Source organism: Salvelinus sp. IW2-2015, linkage group LG7 (genome assembly GCF_002910315.2).
Source record: "Salvelinus sp. IW2-2015 linkage group LG7, ASM291031v2, whole genome shotgun sequence".
NCBI classification, from domain to species: Eukaryota; Metazoa; Chordata; class Actinopteri; order Salmoniformes; family Salmonidae; genus Salvelinus; species Salvelinus sp. IW2-2015.
The window spans coordinates 9,083,867-9,107,007 of NC_036847.1; the positions used below are offsets into that span (position 1 = coordinate 9,083,867).

General features: G+C 41.3%; 2 protein-coding genes across 3 annotated transcripts in view; both read right to left on the reverse strand.

Annotated features, from left to right (window-relative positions):
* arhgef16 (Rho guanine nucleotide exchange factor (GEF) 16) overlaps nt 1-16,739 on the reverse strand; it is a 36,082-nt gene extending 19,343 nt beyond the window's left edge. The window contains exons 1-6 of one of the 2 annotated variants that reach the window (XM_023990906.2): nt 16,571-16,739; nt 10,502-11,172; nt 9,590-9,641; nt 8,052-8,209; nt 5,825-5,881; nt 1,899-2,059 (exon numbers count right to left, since the gene is read on the reverse strand). In XM_023990906.2, the coding sequence (XP_023846674.1) occupies nt 1,899-2,059; nt 5,825-5,881; nt 8,052-8,209; nt 9,590-9,641; nt 10,502-11,077 (1,004 nt within the window). In that variant the 5' untranslated portion in view covers nt 11,078-11,172; nt 16,571-16,739. Of the gene's footprint in view, nt 1-1,898; nt 2,060-5,824; nt 5,882-8,051; nt 8,210-9,589; nt 9,642-10,501; nt 11,173-16,429; nt 16,529-16,570 lie in introns of those variants that run through there. The other variant, XM_070444413.1, reaches the window with a different exon arrangement.
* Nucleotides 16,740-17,766: 1,027 nt separating this feature from the next.
* espn (espin) overlaps nt 17,767-23,141 on the reverse strand; it is a 104,913-nt gene continuing 99,538 nt past the window's right edge. The window contains 2 exon segments of the mRNA XM_070444414.1: nt 17,767-20,254; nt 21,422-21,501. Coding sequence (XP_070300515.1) covers nt 20,107-20,254; nt 21,422-21,501 — 228 coding nt within the window. The 3' untranslated portion in view covers nt 17,767-20,106.

Below are 23,141 nucleotides of genomic sequence, written 5' to 3' on the forward strand. Positions count from 1 at the left end.
ATTAAGGCATCTTTACTTTTACTCAAGTAGGACAATTGTGTACTTTTTCCACCACTGCTATTGAGTGCAGAAAAGTGAGTGCTGAAATTTGTTTTGGTTGAAGTTGAATTGAAGAGTATAAAACGATCAGAATGCAGAAAGGCTCATTGAAATCACTTAGAATGTGTGTTCTGCCACCCTAGGATCACTCACCACTCATAAAGCAAATGTAGAACTTATTATTCAACAACTAAAAACACCGTCAAACCGTCCAATATTTTTTTCACCCAGCCCTAGCTTCTAATAGTACAATTCCAATGTGCCAGTAGATAGTAAAGCTACAGTTGTTACTTCCAGCCCCACCCATTACAGGGACTCATTTTTTGCTGACAAACCTTGAGTAAACTGACACCCAAAACAACAGCTCAACTGAAGCAGCAATGTCACACACTCCCACACGATAGTCGAGCAAACCCTGTCAAGACAAGTTCCACCCATCAGTTTCATTAGAACTGCGCACTTTCCATTCAATTTTAACTGTGGGCAGCCGCATAACGATTTGTGCATTTGCCATTGACTAGATCAATTTTCATTCAAAAAGCAGCAGTAACAAACAATAACAATGTAGCCTTGAACGCAACATTATTAAGCGCTGCTGAATACAACCTGACCTACTAGGCAGTAGAACCGGTTGAGCCAGCGTGTCTAAACACGTTCCGTGAGTCCTTCCAGGAGACTTGCTCCTGTTCAAATTCCATCGGAGGCTGCGTTTACACAGGCAGCCCATTCTGATCTTATATCCCACCAATTGGTCTGTTGACCAATCACATCAGATCTTGTTCAGAGCTKATCGGTCAAAAGACCAATTAGTGAAAGAGATATCAGAATTGGGCCAGCTGTTTAAAGGCAGCCTAAATGAACCCATTGTGAACCTTTAAGCTGGGCAAACAACCAAATCTAAAATGGGAATAACAGTACAGTATTTAATTACTAACAGATTTTTTTATTCACAGATGTTTCAATGTTGTGTCAATGTTTGTCCATACAAGCATTTCCAAAACATTGATAACATCAATCATTTTGCTCTAGGTATGTCTGTTACTAGTCCTAGCTAGAAGAGCCAGGTCTGCTAGCTTTCATTGAACCTCAGATAAGATGCAAATTCACTCTTTAGATGGCCTGTAGTTTCTCAGAGATCGAGCAAGATAACTGAAATAATGATTTCCACCATCAAAGTCACATAAGTAATGACTTGACTGACCAACAACAACCTAAAGCTGAGGGTCAAGGAATATGTTGTTTCAGCCTCAGCCTGCACTTCTGAATGCCTCCAGCTGCTCGGTTTGTGGAATTTGATGCTTATGGTGAGATCTCCTAGTGCTAGCCTAGTCCAGATATGCGTGTGCTTCAGCCAACTGCTCAGCTCTGACTATTATGCATTGGTGATACAAATAAATCGATAGTTACATATCGGGATATTATTTATGACGATATAGTGTATCGCTTTGACAATATAAATTGTGCTAGTTGGCTGTACCTGCGCCAACACAACTGAGAATGCCAACAGTGTGCAAAGCTGTCATCAAGACATAGGGTGGCTACTTTGAAGAATCTCAAATATATTTTGATTTGTTTAACACTTTTTTGGTTACTACATGATTCCATATGTGTTATTTCATAGTTTTGATGTCTTCACCATTTTCTTACAATGTAGAAAATAATTTTAAAAAATAAAGAAAAACCTTTGAATGAGTCAGTGGGTCCAAACTTTTGACTGGTACTATATATAGGCCACAGCCCCATTTGCCACTAAATAACCTCACTATTCCAATTGCAGGCCAGATAGAAATGTTGTGACCTTCATACTGAGACCATCCTAACCCAGCAGTCTCCAACTGGAGTCCGGAGAAATATAGTACCTTTTGCTGACACCTTCGATGACAGCAATGTTGGAGAAGAGGTGGTGGTGCTCTGTGGCAGTTATGGTCTTCCGCAGTGCCTCACTCCCTTTGAAGTGCCTCACCAGGATGCCAAGGCTGTGGAGGTACGAGAACTCTGAGGTGATGATCTCAAAGATGGCCTGCCAAAACCACATGAGAGAATGTCAGTGGGGGAAAAAGGCCCCTTATATGGCAGGGTGAGTCCTAAAAAGAAGACCTGTATTGTGCAATGAACACTAGTGAAAAAAATATATTTTAAAAACCCAACAATTTCAAAGACTTTACTGAGTTACAGTTAGGGCTGTGGCAAGCTGGTTATTGTCATGCACGAGACTGCCAGTTTCTGTAAATTGACCGTTAATTAACAAAAACAGGTTTAGCATCTACAAGCCTCCACACATACAAGCAGTTGCTACGTGCCTTCTGCTACGTGCCATCTACATTTAAAAAAGTCTAATAAATCAATTTAATATACACATCACAATAAATCCATTATTTTAGTCAGGTTAAAAGAAACATTAAGAAGAACAGAATATGAGTTGGCCTACATTATCTGGCTATGTGCCATAAGATGACAAGATATGCTTATAAGTCCCATGACAATTTTATTGTAAGAAGAATAGAATTAAACTTAACTGAATAAAATTGAAAGAGTATTTTTCCCATTACAGAGCGAGTGCACGTACGAAGTGGCTATGTTGAGCGTAAAAGTGATAATTTGAAAAACAGGTCCTATATGCTAGATTGAGTTATCGGCAACTTTAGTTGCAAATGATAAACCTTATATGTTTTGATCTAAGAAATTCTTTGGGCTGAATGATGCGATTATAGGCCATTGATGATTTGAGAAAGTAGCAAAAAAAATTAAGTTATCATATTTTGACCCAGTCTATTTTCAATGTAATCTTGTCTTTAAAAATCATTTTACATATTAGTAATTTAGAATGGCTTTTCCGCAAGTCTGTTTTGTAGGCTACTTCGGTTTTATAGCGGAGCATGTGCTTAATATGAGCAGCTGAGAAATAATATAAGAACATGCATCAACCACTGATATCCCTGTCGCGCAGTTACATGTTTTTGCAATGAAACATTTCACTAAACTGTTTGACAGCCCGTCTGTGCGCTCAAGAAAGGAATAAAGGAGAGGAGATGGAAATGCATGGTGGTGAGATATTCTGTATAGCTTATGGTAATGTCACAATTCATTTWWAAAAAAACTATTACTAGGCTATTCAAAATCAAATTCGCTAATTGTAGGCAAACCCTGCACAATCAACAAACCTAGGGCTATACGCCTAGGGCTATACGTTCTTTCCCAGACTCGTGTATAGACATTTGAGTGTAGCATAAGGTAACCAGTCAATCCAGTATGCATAATAATAATAATAATACTACTACAGTCCACACTCAAACGTGATTACTTGAATGTTAGTTTTTGGAGTATATTTTGGGGCTTGGGCTCATAAGCCCTCATWTGGAGGTTTTGAATGAATCACCTTAGAAAGCGCTGTCTTTCATTGTGTTAGGTTTTGAAACATCCACACAAAAAAAACATGTTTTACACTGTCTCAACCTGCTGTTGAAGTTTTTTCTTCAAATTGATCATCACAGTGAGGGGAGTTGTAAAAGTACTATAGGCCTGCTGTTTTGATAAGTGTTTGATGTGATTTTCAAATGCATTTACATTGATGTCAGAGGTTAGAGGGACAATAGAGCCCTGAGTACCAGGTCATTAGCAAGTTGGGTACTACCAAAGCATGTCCAAAGTGCATAAAATGAGATTGCATGATTCAACAGTCACATGGAATTTTACTGCGGTCATGACTCATTACTGCCAGTGTGGCGGTAATATGGTCACCGCAACAGCCCTAGTTACAGTTCATATAAAGGAAAATAAGTCAATTGAAATAAATTCATTAAGCCCTAATATATAGATTTCATATGACTGGATACAGATATTCATCTGTTGGGTTACAGATATCCTTAAAAAAAAGGTAGGGGTGTGGATCAGAAAACCAGTCAGTATCTGGTGTGACCACCATTTGCCTCATGCAGCTCGACATCTCCTTTGCATTGATCAGGTTGATCAGGCTGTTGATTGAAGAGTGAGATAACATTCCACAATGGCTGTGCGAAGTTGCTGGATATTGGTGGGAACTGGAACACGCAGTTATACACGTCGATCCAGAGCATCCCAAACATGCTCAATGAGTGACATGTCTGGAGAGTATACAGGCCATGGAAGAACTGGGACATTTTCAGCTTCCAGGAATTGCGTAAATATCCTTGGGACATGGGGCCGTGCTTTATCATGCTGAAACATGAGGTGATCGCGGCAGATGAATGGCATGACAATGGGCCTCAGGATCTCATCACGGTATGTCTGTGCATTCAAATTGCCATCGATAAAATGCAATTGTGTTAGTTGTCCGCAGCTTACACCTGCCGATATCATAACCCCACCATGGGGTACTCTGTTCACAACATTAACAAACCGCTCGCCAACACTACGCCATACATACTGTCTACAATCTGACCAGTACAGTTGAAACCAGGATTCATCCGTGAAGAGTACACTTCTCTAGCATGCCAGTGGCCATCGAAGGTGAGCATTTGCACACTGAAGTCAGTTACGACTTCAAACTGCARTCAGGTCAAGACCTGAAGCTGGATGTAGAAGTCCTGGGATGGCGTGGTTACACATGGTCTGCGGTTGTGAGGCCGGTTGGATGTACTGCCAAAGTCTCTAAAATGACGTTAGAGGCAGCTTATAGAGAAATKAGATTCTCTGGCAACAGCTCTGGTGGACATTCCTGCTGTCAGCATGCCAATTGCACGCTCCCTCAACTTGAGGCATCTGTGGCAAAACTGCACATTTGAGAGTGACCTTTTGTCCCCAGCATAAGGTGCACCTGTGTAATGATCATGTTTAAATCAGCTTGATTTGCCACGGATTATCTTGGCAAAGGAGAAAATGCTCACTAACAGGGATGTAAACAAATGTGTGCACAAAATGAGAGAAATAAGCATGTGTATATGGAACATTTCTGGGATATTTTATTTCAGCTCATGAAACATGGGACCAACACCTTACATGTTGCGTTTATATTTTTGTTTAGTGTCTTTACAAATATAGCGGTATACATATACAAAGGTCTGAGCAGATCAGCATTCAAAGATACAACTGGATGCATACTGCTAACGACAATAATTAGCAAACAGCAGCAATGTTAGAGAACGTAGCATCGCCATTTCGTTTGTTTCATTCGCAGACACGTCCCTAGAGTTAACTATTATAGTAAAACAACCTTACAAGATGTGTAAAGGATTAAATGGGATAATAATATTGTGAATGGGATGCAAAGGCCACTTGTTTGGAAACCAAAAAGGTCACTGAAAGGTGAAACTATTTTGAAAACGTTTCTTTTTAATGATGTCTACTATGTGTTCCCAACTTGTATGGGAACAAAATGTTACACATCTTTTACCATTTTGAATGGACCGTGTCCAATTCATACACAATAGAGAGCCATGCCTGTACATTACAATGTTTAAAGGACACTAATGCAATAAAATATATGGACTAATAGTTAAGGAGCTAGCTATAGCTTTACGCATTCGCCTTACAGAAGATGTATCACTGATAAATCTAGTTTGAAACTCAGCTAGCTGCTTCTAAGACTTTTGAGAAGGGTGACCGTGCTATTGACATTACAGGGTTAGCCAGCAGGAGTGGAGGGACTAAGTTAGCCAACAAATGGAGGGAGTGGCTGCATTTAGCACACAGAGAGCATACCGGGTGGACTTTGATATTTAGACAATAGTGTGTTCTGACTACCAATAAAAGAGTCCCAGGGCTGGCACTCTCAAAGACCCTGCTGTAAACTCAAAACAGAGTCCCTTACCTCCTGTCGCTTCCGCTCCTCAGCAGAGATCAGCTGAAGAATGTCGTTATCCTTCACCTGAGGAAGATGTTCACAGCAAAATGATTAGTACATAAACTGGCTGTCATTACATCATACAGTCAGGGCCATCAATATTTGGACATTGACCAAGTTATTGTTTTAACTGTCCACCACAGCATATTGGAGTTGAAATTAAATAATGAATATGAGCTGAAAGTGCAGACTTTTACATCCAAGGGACCAAAAGTAATTGGACAATTGGCTACTCAGTTGTTCCATGGCCAGGTGTGTTTTATTCCCTCACAAGTAAGCAGACAAAAGGTCAAGAGTTGATTAAGTGTGGCATTTGCATTTGGAATCTGTTGCTGTTAACCCTCAATACAAAATCCAAAGAGCTGTCACTGCCAGTGAAGCAAGCCCTCATTAGGCTGAAAAATCTAAACACACACATCAGCGAGATAGCAAAAACATTAGATGTGGCCAAATCAACTATTTGGTACAGTCTTAAAAATAATGAACGCACTGGTGTACTCAGGAACACCAAAAAGACCACGGAAAACAACTGTGGTGGATGACAGAAGAATTCTTTCCCTGGTGAAGAAAAMCCCCTTTCACAACAGTTGGCCAGATCAAGAACACCCTCCAGGAGGTAGGCGTATCGGTGTCAAAGTCAACAATCAAGAGAAGACTTCACCAGAGTAAATACAGAGAGTTTACCACAAGATGTAAACCATTGGGAAGCCTCAAAAACAGGAAGACCAGATTAGAGTTTGCCAAAAAAACATTTTTAAAAAGCCTGTACAGTTCTGGAACATCCCATGGACAGACGAGACAAAGATCAACTTGTACCAGAATGATGGGAAGAGTATGAAGGGAAGGAACTGCTCATGATCCAAAGCATACCACCTCATCAGTGAAGCATGGTGGAGGTAGTGTTATGGCGTGGGATTGTATGGCTGACACTGGAACTGGTTCCCTTGTATTTATTTATAGATAATGTGACTGCTGACAAAAGCAGCAGGGTGAATTCTTAAGTGTTTAGGGCTATATTATCTGCTCAGATTCAGCCAAATGCTTCAAAACTCATTGGACAGCACTTTACAGTGCAGATGGACAATGACCCGAAGCGTACTGCAAAAGCAACCCAATACTTTAAGGCAAAGAAGTGGAATGTTCTGCAATGGCCAAGTCAATCACCTGACCTGAATCAAATTGAGCATGCATTTCACTTGAAGGCAAAACGCCCCAAGAACAAGTAGGAATTGAAGACAGCTACACTAAAAGGCCTGGCAGAGCATCACCAGGGAAGAAACCCAGCAACTGGTGATGCTATGGGTTCCAGACTTCAGGCAGTCATTGACTGCAAAGGATTATGTTAGTTTGTCCAATTACTTGAGACCCTAAAATTGGGGGGCTATGTACAAAAATGGTTGTAATTCCTACACGGTTCAGACAATAATTGACAAAGATGAAAGTCTACACTTAAAGCACATCTTGATTGTTTCCGTACAAATCCATTGTGTTCGTGTACAGAGCCAAAATTATGCTAATTGTCACTGTCCTAATACTTATGGACCTGACTGTAATATGTTGTTTAAGCAGTATGACAGAGCACGCAGTCAGAAAATTGTATCCATATGGGAATGCAATTGCACTGAAAATTTTGTAAAATGCAGAGTTAAGATGGAATTGAGCCTCTATTAATGAAAATGGCCAATACTGTCAGGCGAGTTGGTTTTGAATTCATTCATAAATAATGGTTCAAATAGAATTGAACACCACCTTTTAATTTAAAACAGTATATGTGTCTTTATGGAACTAGGCAAGTATAAAAAGTTAAATGGAAAATGATAACAGTTCTGTTCCTAAAATCTTTAATTTGAAGTCYTTGAGTGATATACTGTGACTAAGTTGAATTGAAGAGTGCAAGTTATTTTAGGATGTTTTAGGCCACATTTTCATAAACGCAGTCAATGCATTGTTTACTTCACAAGGCTTTCTGTAGAGCTTGAATTAAAATTCTAAGACAGCGACAAAACAATTAAGATTGGGTTCAAATTTCAGAAACCCATCCCTTTTATTGCCTTCTTTAAAGCGTATGATCCACTCCGAAGTTCGGTGTTGATGCACAGTCACACAGATATCTGCTGTCAGGGTTCAGACCCCACATCTGTGCCCCTACCAGTCCCTGCTGGCCTGGAAGACCCCTCTGCTCCTCCCTGCTTACCTGTTGTAGCGAGCTCCAGGTGACCTGCGCTGGCCTGTAGCTCTTTACCACTATGGCCTGGTCCTCCCCGGGTGGCTCCACGTGGACAAAGTCATCATCATCCGCAATAGTGGTGGGCTGCAGCCCCCGCTCCCTGATCTCCTGGTACAGCCGAGGATCTACAGCCAAGAGAAACGAATTGGAATAACTTTATTGTTCCATGCAATGTTGAAATGGCTTTTGTAGTTATGTGATACTGACATGGAAAATRTTGAAATGTTTGAAGAACTTCAAGTCCTCACTAAGACGATTATTGTGGATAGTCAGATTAATATACGTTACATGCTTTGCAAGAAGAACGATTTCCCTAACAAGCCTGTATACAGTACATATGAAATCAGGCTACTGATGGGCCTTTTGATACATGCAAAACATTGGCTTTCTACCACAATGACCATGTTATTTTTGCGAAGACTATTTAATTTGGAGTTGGTACATAGTTCTCACGTATAAATTTTAAGATGCATATACGTTTTTCCGCACTCACTTTACTTGCGCACAAGAGCGAGGATTGCACTACCGGTGCTGGCATGTGCATAGATCAAATATACAGCTGATTAAGCGTTCCAGTACCATGTCCTAATAATTCAAAAGATTGCTCAGAAAACCAGGTGCTTTAAAATCGGCATGTTTACTTTATGACCTTAACGTGATTAAGATAAGCAGATCAAGGTGCTTACATGACTAATACCATACTCCGCCTTCTGCCATAATCAGTTTAATATTGAATTATTAGTGTGCATGTTAACGTACTTAATGAGAAATATCCAGTATCTCTAGGAGCAATAGTTACGATTTGTCGTGTTGAATATTTTCTTAGCCATAAAATAAGCTTTTAAAACATGTTTTTATCCAGGGTTTCCCCATTTTCTGCCTGTGGGATGCCATTGTCCATTCTAGAACACAGGCACACGAGTATCTCCCACTTCTACAKGCGGAAAATGGGAGACCCTGGATAAAAACGAGTTTTAAACGCTCATTTGATAGCGAAGGACACATTCAACCCGACRAATCGTAATTATTGTTCCTAAAAATACTGGATATGCCTCTAACGTTATTTTGGTGAAGTAGTTTAGATTTGGTTGATCAAGGACGCCAGGCTACGGARGTTTCCGCAACGAGCCATCTGTCTAAACAATGGCTCGTTGCAGGACAAAGCCACATGCTAACCAGGAATGACGGTCAACCAATTCTATTTGAACTTCAAGAAGTGAATTGAAAATAAATGACAGAAATCTTCACTCGAAAGAAATAATGCGCAGTTTTAGATTCATGAACTGGATTTTGATTAATCCCCTGACTTTCCCATATTTAAAAATGTATTGAATAACCAAGATGCTAACTGTTTTTTGTCATTTGATCTTTTCCTGTCATCTGCTAGCCTGGGTGCCAGTCTTTCTGCTCTTTTGCAAACTTATGCAGAAATACACTGGCATGACTAGTCATCTGTATCTCTAGGGGCAAAGCCCTGTCAGCCGGGAGGAGTGACACATAAGTACCGTCTTTGAATGAGCCCCCGTGCCTCTGGTTCCTCTTTCTCCCCAAGGTTCTCTAGAAAGGAGATGGTGGAAACATGAGTTAATCATAGAACAGGCATCATCAACTAGATTCAGCCACAGGATGATTTTTTCTTGAGCGGATGATCAGGGGGCCGGAACATAATTACAAATCATTTGTAGACTGCATAAAGCCCAAACATAATATTTGGCTAAGACATCATTTCAAACCTTGCTTACATTGGTATACAATCACATACTGTATATCTCACGATTATGTGTGGAAATACTTTAAAACATATTTTAAAAAAGAAAATCACTTGGAGCTGATTTGCTGGTGTTCTTACAGTCTTGTCCCCCCCCCCCCGCCAAAAAATTAAATAACTCGCCCCGGGAAAAATTTGGCCCACGTGCCACCAGTTGGGGAACATTGTCACAGAGGAATGAATGTAGGAGAGGGCCTCCACAGAAGGACATGGAGCCCTCTCAATTTTGTCAGTATGTTTTGCTCCATGTTAAAACCATAGTGCAGGACTTCCTCGACTGACAACACTAACAGGTTATGCATGGGAAGCTGTCCTGGAAATTTGACCTCACTAACTAAAAAGATGGCTTCTAACTTAGGGACTTATCACCAGCACTATGGCACTGATGACTCAAGACAGCTAGGTTGCTGAATAGACACACTGAGGAGTGAGGTGTCCAATAGAACTATCCCTTCCAGAACCACAGAAGTTTTCTACCACAGTTTCAGTGATTGAAATTAGCCAACAGACCTGGTCTCCCAGGTCTAAAGCAAACATGTTCAATCATAAACACAAAGTGCCTGTGGAGTTCCAGGACCAGGGTTGCCTACCGCTAGGGGATAGCAGGGGGCTAGAGGTGAAATTCAGCCAGCGATACGCTCACACTTGCCTTGCGTCCGGGAAGGTGTGCCGGCCCTGGGCTGGAGGCTCTGCTGTCCTCCTTCACAGGCATGAGCGTGTTCGCACCCCCGTTGTTCACAGCAATGGCTTCCATGTCAGGGCTGGTCACCGCCACCCGGTACGACTGGTTCCTGCGGTTCCTCCTCGATGAGAAGCCATTCCCGTCACTGTCGTAGTCCTCCCAGGACGCATCAGGCTCCATGGCAGAGTGACGGCTCCTGGAGGAGGAGGTGGTGGAGTCGGCCTCCAGACCCAAGGGGAAGGTGACCACGGTGGTGTGGTGGCGGGGCTTACTGGGCCGACTGGTCACCGCCAGACTCTTGGGGATTAGCTGTTGGGTGCCCAGCTTCCGCGCCGCCGCACTCTGAGTGCTCAGGACCACCGGCTTCCGCACCGTAGAGCCTTCGGCCAATGAGGGCTCGGCCTGGGACGTGGGCGAGCCCTGCGGTTGGTCATGGTGGTTGTCCAGCGAGTCACAGTCCAGCTGCAGGTCGGAAGAGAAGCGTTGCTCCAGCAGGAGGGAGGTCTGGTCGCCCATGGAGCCGTCTGATTGTCTGTTGGACATTCCTGGTCCGTGGTCCCGGTGGTTCAACGTCTACCTGCCTGAGAGCTTGTTTATCTCTGCAGCATCAGCAAAAGATTACCATAGCAGCATAGAGACTGTTGGGACAAATACAGGATGTCAACTGGAGCCAGGTAGGGGATTTAAGTTTTGCAATTGAATGCAAATATAAAAATAAACATTTGTTTCACTATGTTTCAAAGATTAAACTCAGTGGAATGTGGAAAATATGGGTGGAAATAGATACKGCTTTGAATTTCCCACTCAAATGCCAGACAACTAGCCAACCGATGTTCCCTGGCTACCCAAACTCTTTGCACCGGCCAAACGCTACGCCACTACCACGGACATTAGTTCCTTCTCCGCAATGAGTCTGGATCTGAGTAGGGTCCTTGCTATACAGGATCCTTGGGACGTCCCTACCACATTGAAAGCTTAAGTGTACACTGAACAAAAATATAAAAACGCAATATGCAACAATTGCAGTTACAGTTTGTACAGTGCATTCGGAAAGTATTCAGACCGTAACTTCTTCCACATTGTTACATTAGCCTTATTCTAAAAGAAATATTTTTAATTCCCCTCAATCTACACACAATACCCCATAATGACAAAGCAAAAACAGGTTTAGAAATGTTTGCAAATTCAGACCCTTTACTCAGTACTTTGTAGAAGCACCTTCGGCAGCAAATACAGCCTCGAGTCTTCTTGGGTATTCTTTTTTGCAGATACTCTCAAGCTCGGTCAGGTTAGATGGGGAGCGTCGCTGCATAGCCATTTTCAGGTCTCTCCAGAGATGTTCGATCGGGTTCAAGTGTGGGCTCTGGCTGGGCCACTCAATGACATTCAGAAACTTGTCTCGAAGCCACTCCCGTGCTGTCTTGGCTGTGTGCTTAGGGTCATTTTCCTGTCGGAAGGTGAACCTTCACCCCAGTCTGAGGTCCTGAGCAAGTTTCATCAAGGATCTCTGTACTTTTGCTCCGTTCATCTTGCCCTCAATCCTGACTAACCTCCTAGTCCCTGCTACTGAAAAACATCCCCACAGCATGATGCTGCCACCACCATGCTTCACCGTAAGAATGGTGCCAGGTTTCCTCCAGGCGTGACACTTGGCATTCAGGCCAAAGACTTAAATCTTGGTTTTATCAGACCAGAGAATCGTGTTTCTCATGGTCAAAGATATTTAGGTGCCTTTTGGCAAACTCCAAGCAGGCTGTCATGTACCTTTTACTGAGGAGTTGCTTCCGTCTGGCCACTCTACCATAAAATCCTGATTGGTAGAGTGCTGCAGAGATGGTTGTCCTTCTGGAAGGTTCTCCCATCTCCACAGAGGAACTCTGTCATAGTGACCATCAGGTTCTTGGTCACCTCCCTGACCAAGGCCTTTATCACGATTGCTCAGCACTAAGAAGAGTCTTGGTGGTTCCAAACGTCTTCCATTTAAGAATGATGGAGGCCACTGTTCTTAGGGACCTTCAATGCTGCAGAAATGTTTTGGTACCTTGCCCAGATCTGGGCCTTGGCACAATCCTGTCTCTGAGCTCTACGGACAATTCATTCGACCTCATGGCTTGGTTTTTGCTCTGACATGCACTGTCAACTGTGGGATCTTATATAGACAGGTGTGTGCCTTTCAAAATCYTGTCCAATCAATTGAATTTACCACAGGTGGACTCCAATCAAGTTGTGGAAACATCTCAAAGATGATCAACGGAAACAGGATGCATCTGAGCTCAATTTCGAGTCTCATAGCAAAGGATATTAATAGTTACGTAAATACGGTATCTGTTTGTTTAATAAATGTGCAAAAAATCAAAAACCTGTTTTCGCTTTGTCATTATGGTGTATTGAAGGGGGAAATAATAATTTAATCAATTTCAGACTAAGGCTATAACTTAATGTAACAGTATAACTTTACGTCCGTCCCCTCGCCCCGACCCARGGACCCTCTGCACACATCATCAACTGACACCCACGAAGCATCGTTACCCATTGCTCCACAAAAGCCGCGGCCCTTGCAGAGCAAGGGGAACCACTACTTCAATGTCTCAAAGCGAGTGACGTCACCGATTGAAACGCTATTAGCGCGCACCACCGCTAACTAACTAGCCATTTTACATCGGTTACATTAACAAAATGTGGAAAAAGGGAAGGTGTCTGAATACTTCCGAATGCACTGTACCTTAGGGTAGGGCCGTGGATCAGAAAATAAGTCAGTATCTGGTGTGACCTCCATTTTACTCATGCAGCGCGAAACATTTGCTTCACATAGAGTTGATCAGGCTGTTGATTGTGGCCTGTGGAATGTTGTCCCACTCTTCAATGGCTGTGTGAAGTTGCTGGATATTGGCGGGAACTGGAACACGTTATCATACACATCGATCCAGAGCATCACAAACATGCTCAAATGGGTAACATGTCTGGTGAGTATGCAGGCCATGGAGGAACTGGGACATTTTCATGTTCATTATGCTGAAACATGAGGTGATGGCGGCGGATGAATGGCACGAAAATGGGCCTCAGGATCTCGTAGCGGTATCTCTGTGCTTTCAAATTGCCATATATTAAATGCAATTGTGTTCATTTTCTGTAGATTATGCCTGCCCATACCATAACTCTACCATGGGGCATTCTGTTGACATCAGCAAACCGCTCGCCCATACATGCTGTCTGCCATCTGCCCGGTACAGTTGAAACCGGGGTTCATCCATGAAGAACACACTTCTCCAATGTGCCAGTGGCAATCGATGGTGAGATTTGACCACTGAAGTCAGTTACGACACTGAACTGCAGTCAGGTCAAGACCCTGATGAGGACGACAAGCACGCAGATGAGCTTCCCTTAGACAGTTTGAGCAGAAAATGCTCAGTTGTACAAACCCTCAGATGATCCCGCAGGTGAAGAAGCCGGATGTTAAGGTCCTGGGCTGGTGTAGTTACATGTGGTTTGCGGTTGGACTTGAGACATCTGTGGCATTGTGTTGACAAAACTGCACATTTTATTGGCCTTTTATTGTCCCCAGCACAAGCTGCACCTGTGTAATGATCATGCTGTTTAATCAGCTTCTTGATATGCCACACCTATCAGGTGGATGGATTATCTTGGGAAAGGATTAATGCTCACTAACAGAGATGTAAACAAATTTGGGCACAAAATGTGAGAGAAATAAGCTTTTGAAGGTATAGAAAATATATACATTTTTGTTCAGCGTAAAACGGTTACGTAAGGGTTAACGTTGGGGTTAGGTAAGGGTTAAAGTTTGGGTAGGGTTTAGGGTAGGCATGTCCCAAGGATCCCAGATAGCACTAACCATCTGAGTACCACCCCAACGATTTCTAGAACAAACACATTCTGACCGTTCTGATTGGTCCCAGAAACCAATAGGTTGGGTCAGAGCCAGAACACACGTGGGTACAGCAGCGTTTGGAAAATGTGTCATTGGCTTGATACTTTGATTGGATATAGTTTAATTAGTTTTCTACAACACCCATTTTTTTGGAACGACCAATGATGGCAACATAGCMACGGGAAGCAGTTTGGGAATGTGGGTGCAGTGATTTGGGGGGAGGGGATGCCGAAAATTGCCTGCATTGAAGACGTCTATATCGGTCCACTAATACAGAACTAGTAAAAGGCCCAGTGCAGTACTGTTGTGCTTTTTWATTTTTTTTATACTAAATGTATGAGTGTTTTCCAGCATTTGTAACTTGAGTCTGATAATTATCTGTACAAAACAGTTAATCTGACAATACTTGTGGAATATAAAAATACTATATGATTTCCAGTTTCTTGACACTTTGCAAATCCAACTTATTTCTATGTGAAAACTGTAATGGTCTATTCATTCCTTTTCCATGTTAGTAGACACTCTTATCCTAAGCAACTTACAGTAGTGAGTGCATACATTTTCATACTGGTCCCCCATGGGAATCGAACCCACAACCCTAGCATTGCAAGCACCATGCTCTACCAACTGAGCTACATCATCCATCACATACCACTTGATGTTTCAATGTTCTCAATTACTGTATTGTGCATTGTTTTTCTTCATGGCGATGGAAAGTCTACAGGTACAAACCTAGATGACCAGTCTATGTACAATACAGTAATGTACATTTACATTAAGTGGTTTGTAAGGATGGTAAATTAATACTGCGCAAAACGAGTTTATGTTATTTGATCAAGAAATATATTGAATTTGGGGCCAATAGGATCTGTCCTAGCATGCATCTGCATATTTCCGTTAGGGAACGCGTGTGCAATAACTCCATTCGCCTTTGCATTCCTTCTAAACATTGCGATTTTGTACGATTTTTGTAAAACTTTGACAACGGGTAAAGTCTACAAAAAGTAGTCCGCTCTGTTCAAAGCATATTTTAGTTTTGGGATCAAAAAAACTGTACGGAGATCAAATGTTTCATTGTTCGCAGAATGTCGGCCAAAATGAATCTTCTTCCATCTTCTCCCACTACCGGCGACTGGGGTTCTCTCACTACCATATTTGGTAGTGAGTGGAAACGCCAAGCGGATGCTTCACATWTATACATCAGGTGAAATGTCTGTGTTATTGTTCTATCGCTCTGCCATTTCCTGGTTGCTAAAACTCCAATAGTTCGCCTAATTTCAGTTTGTGACTAAATAAACGTGTAGGGAATTATTGTACCATCTAAACCGCTGTGAATTATATTTTCAGCTGTTTGAAACCGAAAGTAAAAAAGATGCAAAAACAAAACGTAAGAATGGTAAGCATAGAAATAGGACAGAACAGATCTACCGCTTCTTAGACTTGCTTTCAAGTAGAATGGTAGATCTATAACTCACAATTCTATGTKAATTTGGTCGTGTCGCCCAAAAAGTTACATATTGCAACTTTAACTGTGCCCGTTCCCAACGGAATAACATGGCAATCAACCCATGACTCGCCCCTCACACCTACCCTCTACATACCCCCAACACAAATCTGTGAACTGACTGAACTGCATTTATAACAGTTTGTAATAAACCGAGTAGGCTACTTTACAGACGCATGTATAGCCTTGAGGGAAAAAACGACTTGCACTGCAGCCAAACATCACCCGAACCCGTGTCTATCACACAGGTAGATTGTGTAACTGTAGGTTTATAAATCATAATGACTGTACACTTTAAAAAAAAGTTAGAATGCAAGTATGGTAAATACGCGTAGTTTATGTAGGCTATGGGATCTCTATTTGGTAGCTGGCCTATAATTTGCAAAGACAACGTTGTAGGGACAAAAATACGAATAAGTGTATCGATGCAGTATTTGTAACAACCCCATTTATCACATATTCGTGTTTTATGTTCATAATTTCAATAAAACAATTGCCTACGCACGTTGGGTGCACCTCCTGAAAACTTCACCGTGTAGAAGTTGATTAGAAAGGAATGTGAGCGTCGCACTCACACGGTCCACGACCACTATAGCTCTAAACTAAACGTAATTAAAAACTACTTATAAATGTAGTACTACTGTACCTGTCCARCTCGAAAAAAATTGTCATCTTCCAAACAACTACGTGTTATATATMTTGCATGTGTTCAGAAAGTGTCCAGCAGAACAGTCGCGGAATTAAAAAGAAAAAAAAAAGTAGGCTAAATTGACTCCCTTTCGTGTAGACTAYTTTTCCTTCTCTTCCTCCTCAGTTTGCATATATAACAGAGCCCATCAATCTGTGCATGCTACGTCACTACAGGTGTGTGAGGGCGCGTTCCTCTGCCCAGGCGTTGCTGAAGCATACCAGATCTTACAATGCCTGGATAGGTATTTTAAGTATCAGCTAACCATAYATGTTATAGCAGTCTGTCAGTGGATGACACAGTCTATAACGTAACACGCAAACATTGGTTGACGCTTGCAACGTCTGAGGAGGTGAACGCGACCTGAAATCTGCTGTCAAAACAGCGAGATTTTGACAATGTCAGAATATTTTCCAGAGAAGCATTGGTTAAATATGAAGCTATTGCGATGTAACTTAATTGATAGATTATCCCTTTGAAATTGAATTTCATTTGTCAGTGGATTAAATTGAGAGAAAAACAATTACAACATAATTTGAAGCTACAAATTTGCTTGTTTAGTCAACCCATAAAATATGACCCACCAATAAACCTACATAAACAAAGGAGCAATAGGGTTTAGCTACAAGGTGCATTTATTACATTTTCAAACTCAAATTCCACTTGAAATAGCAGTCTCTGCTAAAAGTGATATTGCATGACAACATTATTTACCACCTGTTTTGAAGCTGTCCATAATGTGTTTACAAATCTCTTATGGCAACCAAAACAATGGAGTAGATTCTCATTTTTGGTATTATGATGGGGAAGTCGCTCTGGATAAGAGCGTCTGCTAAATGACTTAAATGTAAATGTAAGTATTATAATACTGTAAATCACATTCTTATAACGTAAATTGATATTTTCATTAGTTGAAATGGCGAATGAACGACTGAAAATCGCACAGATGTACGTTTTTACTGACTAGTAGGCCTACAGATCCTTATATAACCCCTATGGTCCTCCCGCTCTAGGGGCCAACTCCAGGATAAAGGTCTCCCCTGTTCTGGTGAAGAGTTTGCTATATGACTGGGGTGCCATCTAGTGTGTTTACAGCTATATTACATGTGCAAGGCAGTGGTAGAGAATCAACTGAAAAAGATAAAAGATTGCAGTAAATTGTAATTTATTTATTTAATTCCATTTGACAGTCTGAAAATATAGTTTTACATTAATGAAGCAATAATCTATGTAAGCAAGGCTGAGAACTGTAATATCATGCAATTTTGGAACAATGAAACAACAAGTATTGAGGGTTACTATATACAGTATTTATGTATAGAAAATCTTCTAATGGCAATGACGTTTACATAGTTTTGAATTTCAACATCAATATGGCATCCAATGAATTGAATATTTCCAAATGATTTCTCAACAAAGGACCATGCACTTCCTAATATATTATGTATGTAATGTATATGTTTGATACACCCAAAATATACAAAGTAAACCTACAGCACATTTTCTGACATTGAGGGGTTCCCATATATTTGTTATATACACATTCAGAAAGACACATCTGGCACATTTCTCTGGTCCAACAACTCTAGCCACAACAACTACAGTGCACAGTCTACCAACCTATAAAACCTACAATGTGTCTATGGTCATTTCTGAGAAAGATGATGCCCGAGTTACCTTTAGTTTGGTCCCCTGGCAAAAAAAACACAATTTGCCTAAATTAAAACCTGTAGGTGGATTGAAAATAATAATGTAGGTGAAAAGGAAAACAATGAGAAAGAATAGAAAGCCAACATTTTCCTGTGATCCACATAATGGTATTATACACAGAGCAGCATAATTGAAGGAGTGTTTCATTTTAGCCGGAGAACACACAAAGAAAAAGGGCATCCATGAGGACTTGTGTTTCTCAGACACACACACAGAGGAGAGAGAGTGGGGGAGAGAAAGAAAGAAAGAGAGAACATTCTCCTCTAGTAAAGGGATCTGCTCATAAAATATTAACTTCCAAGGTTTACTAGGACAAACCAGATATAGGTCACAGGACAGGAGTCACTGATGTTTTTTGAGGACTTTTGCAACATTCAGTTTGCTGGTTAGACTTCTGTTACGATTGTGCTCCTAATATTTTCCAGATCACTTAAAAAAAACATGTTTGCTTGTTGAACTCAGAGATTTGCTAAATAGTATTTTTTCAAAGTTGCATGGATATTTCTTGGCATGGTTGTGAAATGTGGTCTGGGGTGTTCAATTCTCTTGGATAACAAGAGACGTGCTTTTGTTTTGACAACACAGAAGATTATGACATCCATAAGACACAATATGCAAGACACAAACAATTCACCATGATCACAATAACTTAACATTTAATGACATTCATTGAAAAATAAAAAAGGGTTATATGCTCAATTTATTAATTATTAATTTAAGATGATACGTTACTTAAATTACGCTTTCCAGAACTAGCAAAATTAAACCCATTTTAAAAATGTTTCTGGTTGCAGTTAAAAACCATATGATATTCATGTCCACTGAAAAAATTACAACATGTAAAGGAGGGACCTCTATCAATTTCCCATCTGTTTCAATAATATCTCTGCAGTTCAGATGGGCTCGGTGAGAAATAGCATCATTACGTAGAATGGCCTGATTCCATGTCTTTGTGCATTAAATGCAGATTAGGATATATGCAGTATAGAAATGCCTGCTGTCATAGGAAAACAAATATTTAAGTCTTAAGCATCTATCGGAGTCCAAAACGTGTATGTGTACGCACAGCAGTGTTCTAGAATATTGGACCGTTGGCTTTCCTCCTTTTCAAATTCTCAGCACAGCTCAAGCAATCTCTCCAACTATCAACACATTCAAATGAATAGAGGACGTGTACGACGAGCCGCGTTGGTTGGGAATTATGGGGGAGGTGCGCATTCGGGCTGTGCGTCCCCCGCGGACGGTGGCCTCAGAGCCTCGTAGCTATGTCACAATGGGATGCCGGACTATCGCATCACTGCGTCATTGCACTCTGAATTACACTTTACTGGAGGTTATGTTCAACAAGCTGTTGCTTATTACGTTGACCATGACACTTTCCATCCTAAAAGCAAACATACAGTAGCCTACAACAGTTTAGTTTAAGAGCTCAGTTATCAATGTAAGTAGGGGGTGTGGCAGATGCAGGGAAAACAGATGACATTTGGGAAAAATGGCTGGACATATAGCCATGACAGATGTAATCACCACAGTAAAAAACTACTTTTCCCACAATGCCCCACAAGAGAGACCAACATTGAGCAAGGTTGTGATAGTGTACGGTGTGGGAACTTTCTACAAAGTGTCATGTTAAACAACTTGACGTAAAGTAAGCTAGTGTATATGATTCAAGACTTAGGGTCTTTATGGTAGTTGGGTTGGGGGGGTTGACAATGAAGGTGCAGAGGGTTGGACAGGGAGGTTGATGTGGGCAAGGACCTGGGGGTGCCATGGAGAAGGGCTGTCTACGGTTTCGCTATGTCTCCTTTCTTTAGGATGATCTGCCGTTGCCATGGCGCCAGTTTGCTCTCGTCGTAACCCAGGGTCCGTAGTCGCTCCTGCTCCGTCTTCTCCTCRCTCTCCTTCTCCTTCTTTGCTCGCTCCTCCTCTTTTCTGAGTGCACCAATGAGAGGGAAGGAGAATACAAGGTGTCAGTATGATTCAATGCTTGTGTACCATAACAAGTGACTGTCACCGGTAACACTTCCTTTCACAGTTCTGTTTCAGCTGGTATTAAGAAACAATTGCCTGAGTCACACTATAGAACCAAACCGAACCGTACTGTGATTGCTCTGATATTTTATTTTTACATTGTCCTTCCCAGCTCAGTTCCAGAAACTATGGTAGATGTGTAACCAGGCCAGCCCAGTACAGCTCGCTCGGTTTGGCCCTGTTGTATGAATAACAAGGTCACAATTAGCAGTCTGTTAAGCTATCAATACACTCCGTGCCATGTTTGGAATGACACAGAGTACAAGGAGTAGCATGTAAGCACAAAACAGGTTCTGAATTTCAGGCCAGATCACAATCAGACCTAGGTCAAAAACAAAAAGTTACATTGAAGTATTTGAGGTGTTCTTGAATTAGCTGGGAGTTTGGGACTATTCCATTGTACCAAATCAAGCACAGCTCAAGTATTTGACACAGGTCTGGTAACAATGGATACTTTTGGTACTTCTGGTAACTACCTGGTAAACCAACGTTACGGTGTAATTTATAAATACGTACCAGGTAAATAGACTTATGCCTCATGGATGTTTTAACTATATCTTTAATGCATGTATGGTATTTCATGAAGCAGGATTGATGAGTTAGTGAATTAACTCTGATCAACAATCAGCAATGATGTGAAACCAAAAATGCCATATGGCATCAATGATAATAACAAATGTTTATTTCTTACCTTTTTTGCTCCCTGCYCGACCCGGAGAAGATAAGCACAATGGGGAATTTAAGTAATTACAGTATTAATCCATGGCATTCAAAATGTTACATTACTTAATGACTACAGGAAAGAATGCATAGCGGTTACAGTAGGTAGCTAACTATATACTCTAAACATTTCAGGATCTACATGACTTGCAAATTTTAGAATCAACCCACCCAACTGAACTTGAGGTGGGGAAAAGACAGAAAAAAGAAATAAAGCATTAACCAGACAGACATAAACAACCAGAGAAATTGACAGAAGTRAGGACAAATCAGAGAGCAGAGTGACAGTGGAGACCCCTAGGGCTCCTGATTGGAGGAATGGGACGGGTGGCGCCGTCTCTCACTCACTTCTCTTCATCAAGCTTTTTCTTCATGATGTCCCTCCGCCACGCTGGCATGGATGCCAGGCGCGCCGCCTCCTCGTCCACCTGCAGGGGACAAAACACACAGGAGCCAACATCTGTCATAATGGGGCCCCACTGGTAACACTGTCCCTGCCCGTCTCCAACTCCACTACTACAGTCATCCCTTTAGCCTCCCAGGAACTGAGACTTTCCCATCCTTTCTTGTTTCTATGATGTAGCTCACAAAGGTGACACACCTGATGGGATTAAKCATAAATTAGATTAAGCATCAACTTAATCTCCAACACCACCCCAACATCAACATATGTGAAAATGGCACATTTCTATGTATTGTAGTAAAACAAGATACAGGAAGATAAGTATTTCCAATGATGTCGGTATGCATCATGGGATTTTAACCAATTATGAATAGGCATTGCCTACTAATTAATTGGTTGATGATGTCATTGGAAACACTTATCTTCCCCTATCTTTTTTACTACAAAACATAGAAACGTGTCATTTTCACATACATTGATGTTGAGGTGGTGCTGGAGATGAATATTGTATAGAGCAGACYAGGCTTCGAATACTATTTGAAATMATTTCAAATGTATTATCTGGGCTTGATTGAGCTTGCTTGGTGCAAGGTAACCAATAGAGTAGTTGCAAAACCCCGCCCATCTGGCACTCCAGACAGGATAAAGCATTTTCAAATAGTATTTGAACCCAGTATAAAGACCCTATCAGCCAGACTGCGGCATAGAGAGACACATTTTTAATCGACTTAAACCCAGTTCATTGCAGACAGGTTGTGGACCGTCCACGCACAGAGGCGTGTGCACACACTACCTGAAACTTGACCGACTCCCCTCTTTCAGGTCGTAATTGGAGGCGGGGCTGAGAGGAGCCATCTTGGATTTCTAATATTCACATAGCTACAGATCTATTACACCACACCCCCACATAGCATTTCACTGGCCCTAGCCAACAGTATCCTGGTAAGCTTATCTGTACACATTGCATGTTTAATGATTCCCCAGGGAATTATAAAATTTGTGTGTGGGGGGGGTCATTTGATAGACATGCAAGGAAAGTGAGACAAAGCCAGTTTAATGTTACCAATACAACAGGAGAGCATCCATTCTAGATTGACATGGTTGGATACTAATTGCATCACATCAGAATAGGCGTTCAGCGCGCAATATYGGCTTGCATCCATTCAAACATGCATACCTGGAGGAGWAACTATTGCCGTTTAGGGGATGCAAGGAAATTCCTCTAATTACGTAAAAAAATATATTGTCATATTTAACTTGCAACGGTCATCAAAATTGTTAAACTGTTTTAAAAAGAATTATAATAAATGCAACAGTTGGCAAATGGATGAAGTTACTCGTAACGTTAGCGGGGAAAAACRACAGGCACAATATAAACTCAACATGTAAAGTGTTGGTCCCCTGTTTCAYGAGCTGAAATAAAAGATCCCAGAAACGTTCCATACGCACAAATAGCTTATTTCTCTCCAATTTTGTTTACATCCCTRTTAGTGAGGATTTCTCCTTTGCCAAGATAATACATCCACCTGACAGGTGTGGCATATCATGAAGCTGATTAAACAACATTCTCATTACACATGTGCACCTTGTGCTGGGGACAATAAAATAACACTATAAAATGTGCAGTTTTGTCACACAACACAATGCCACAGATGTCTCAAGTTT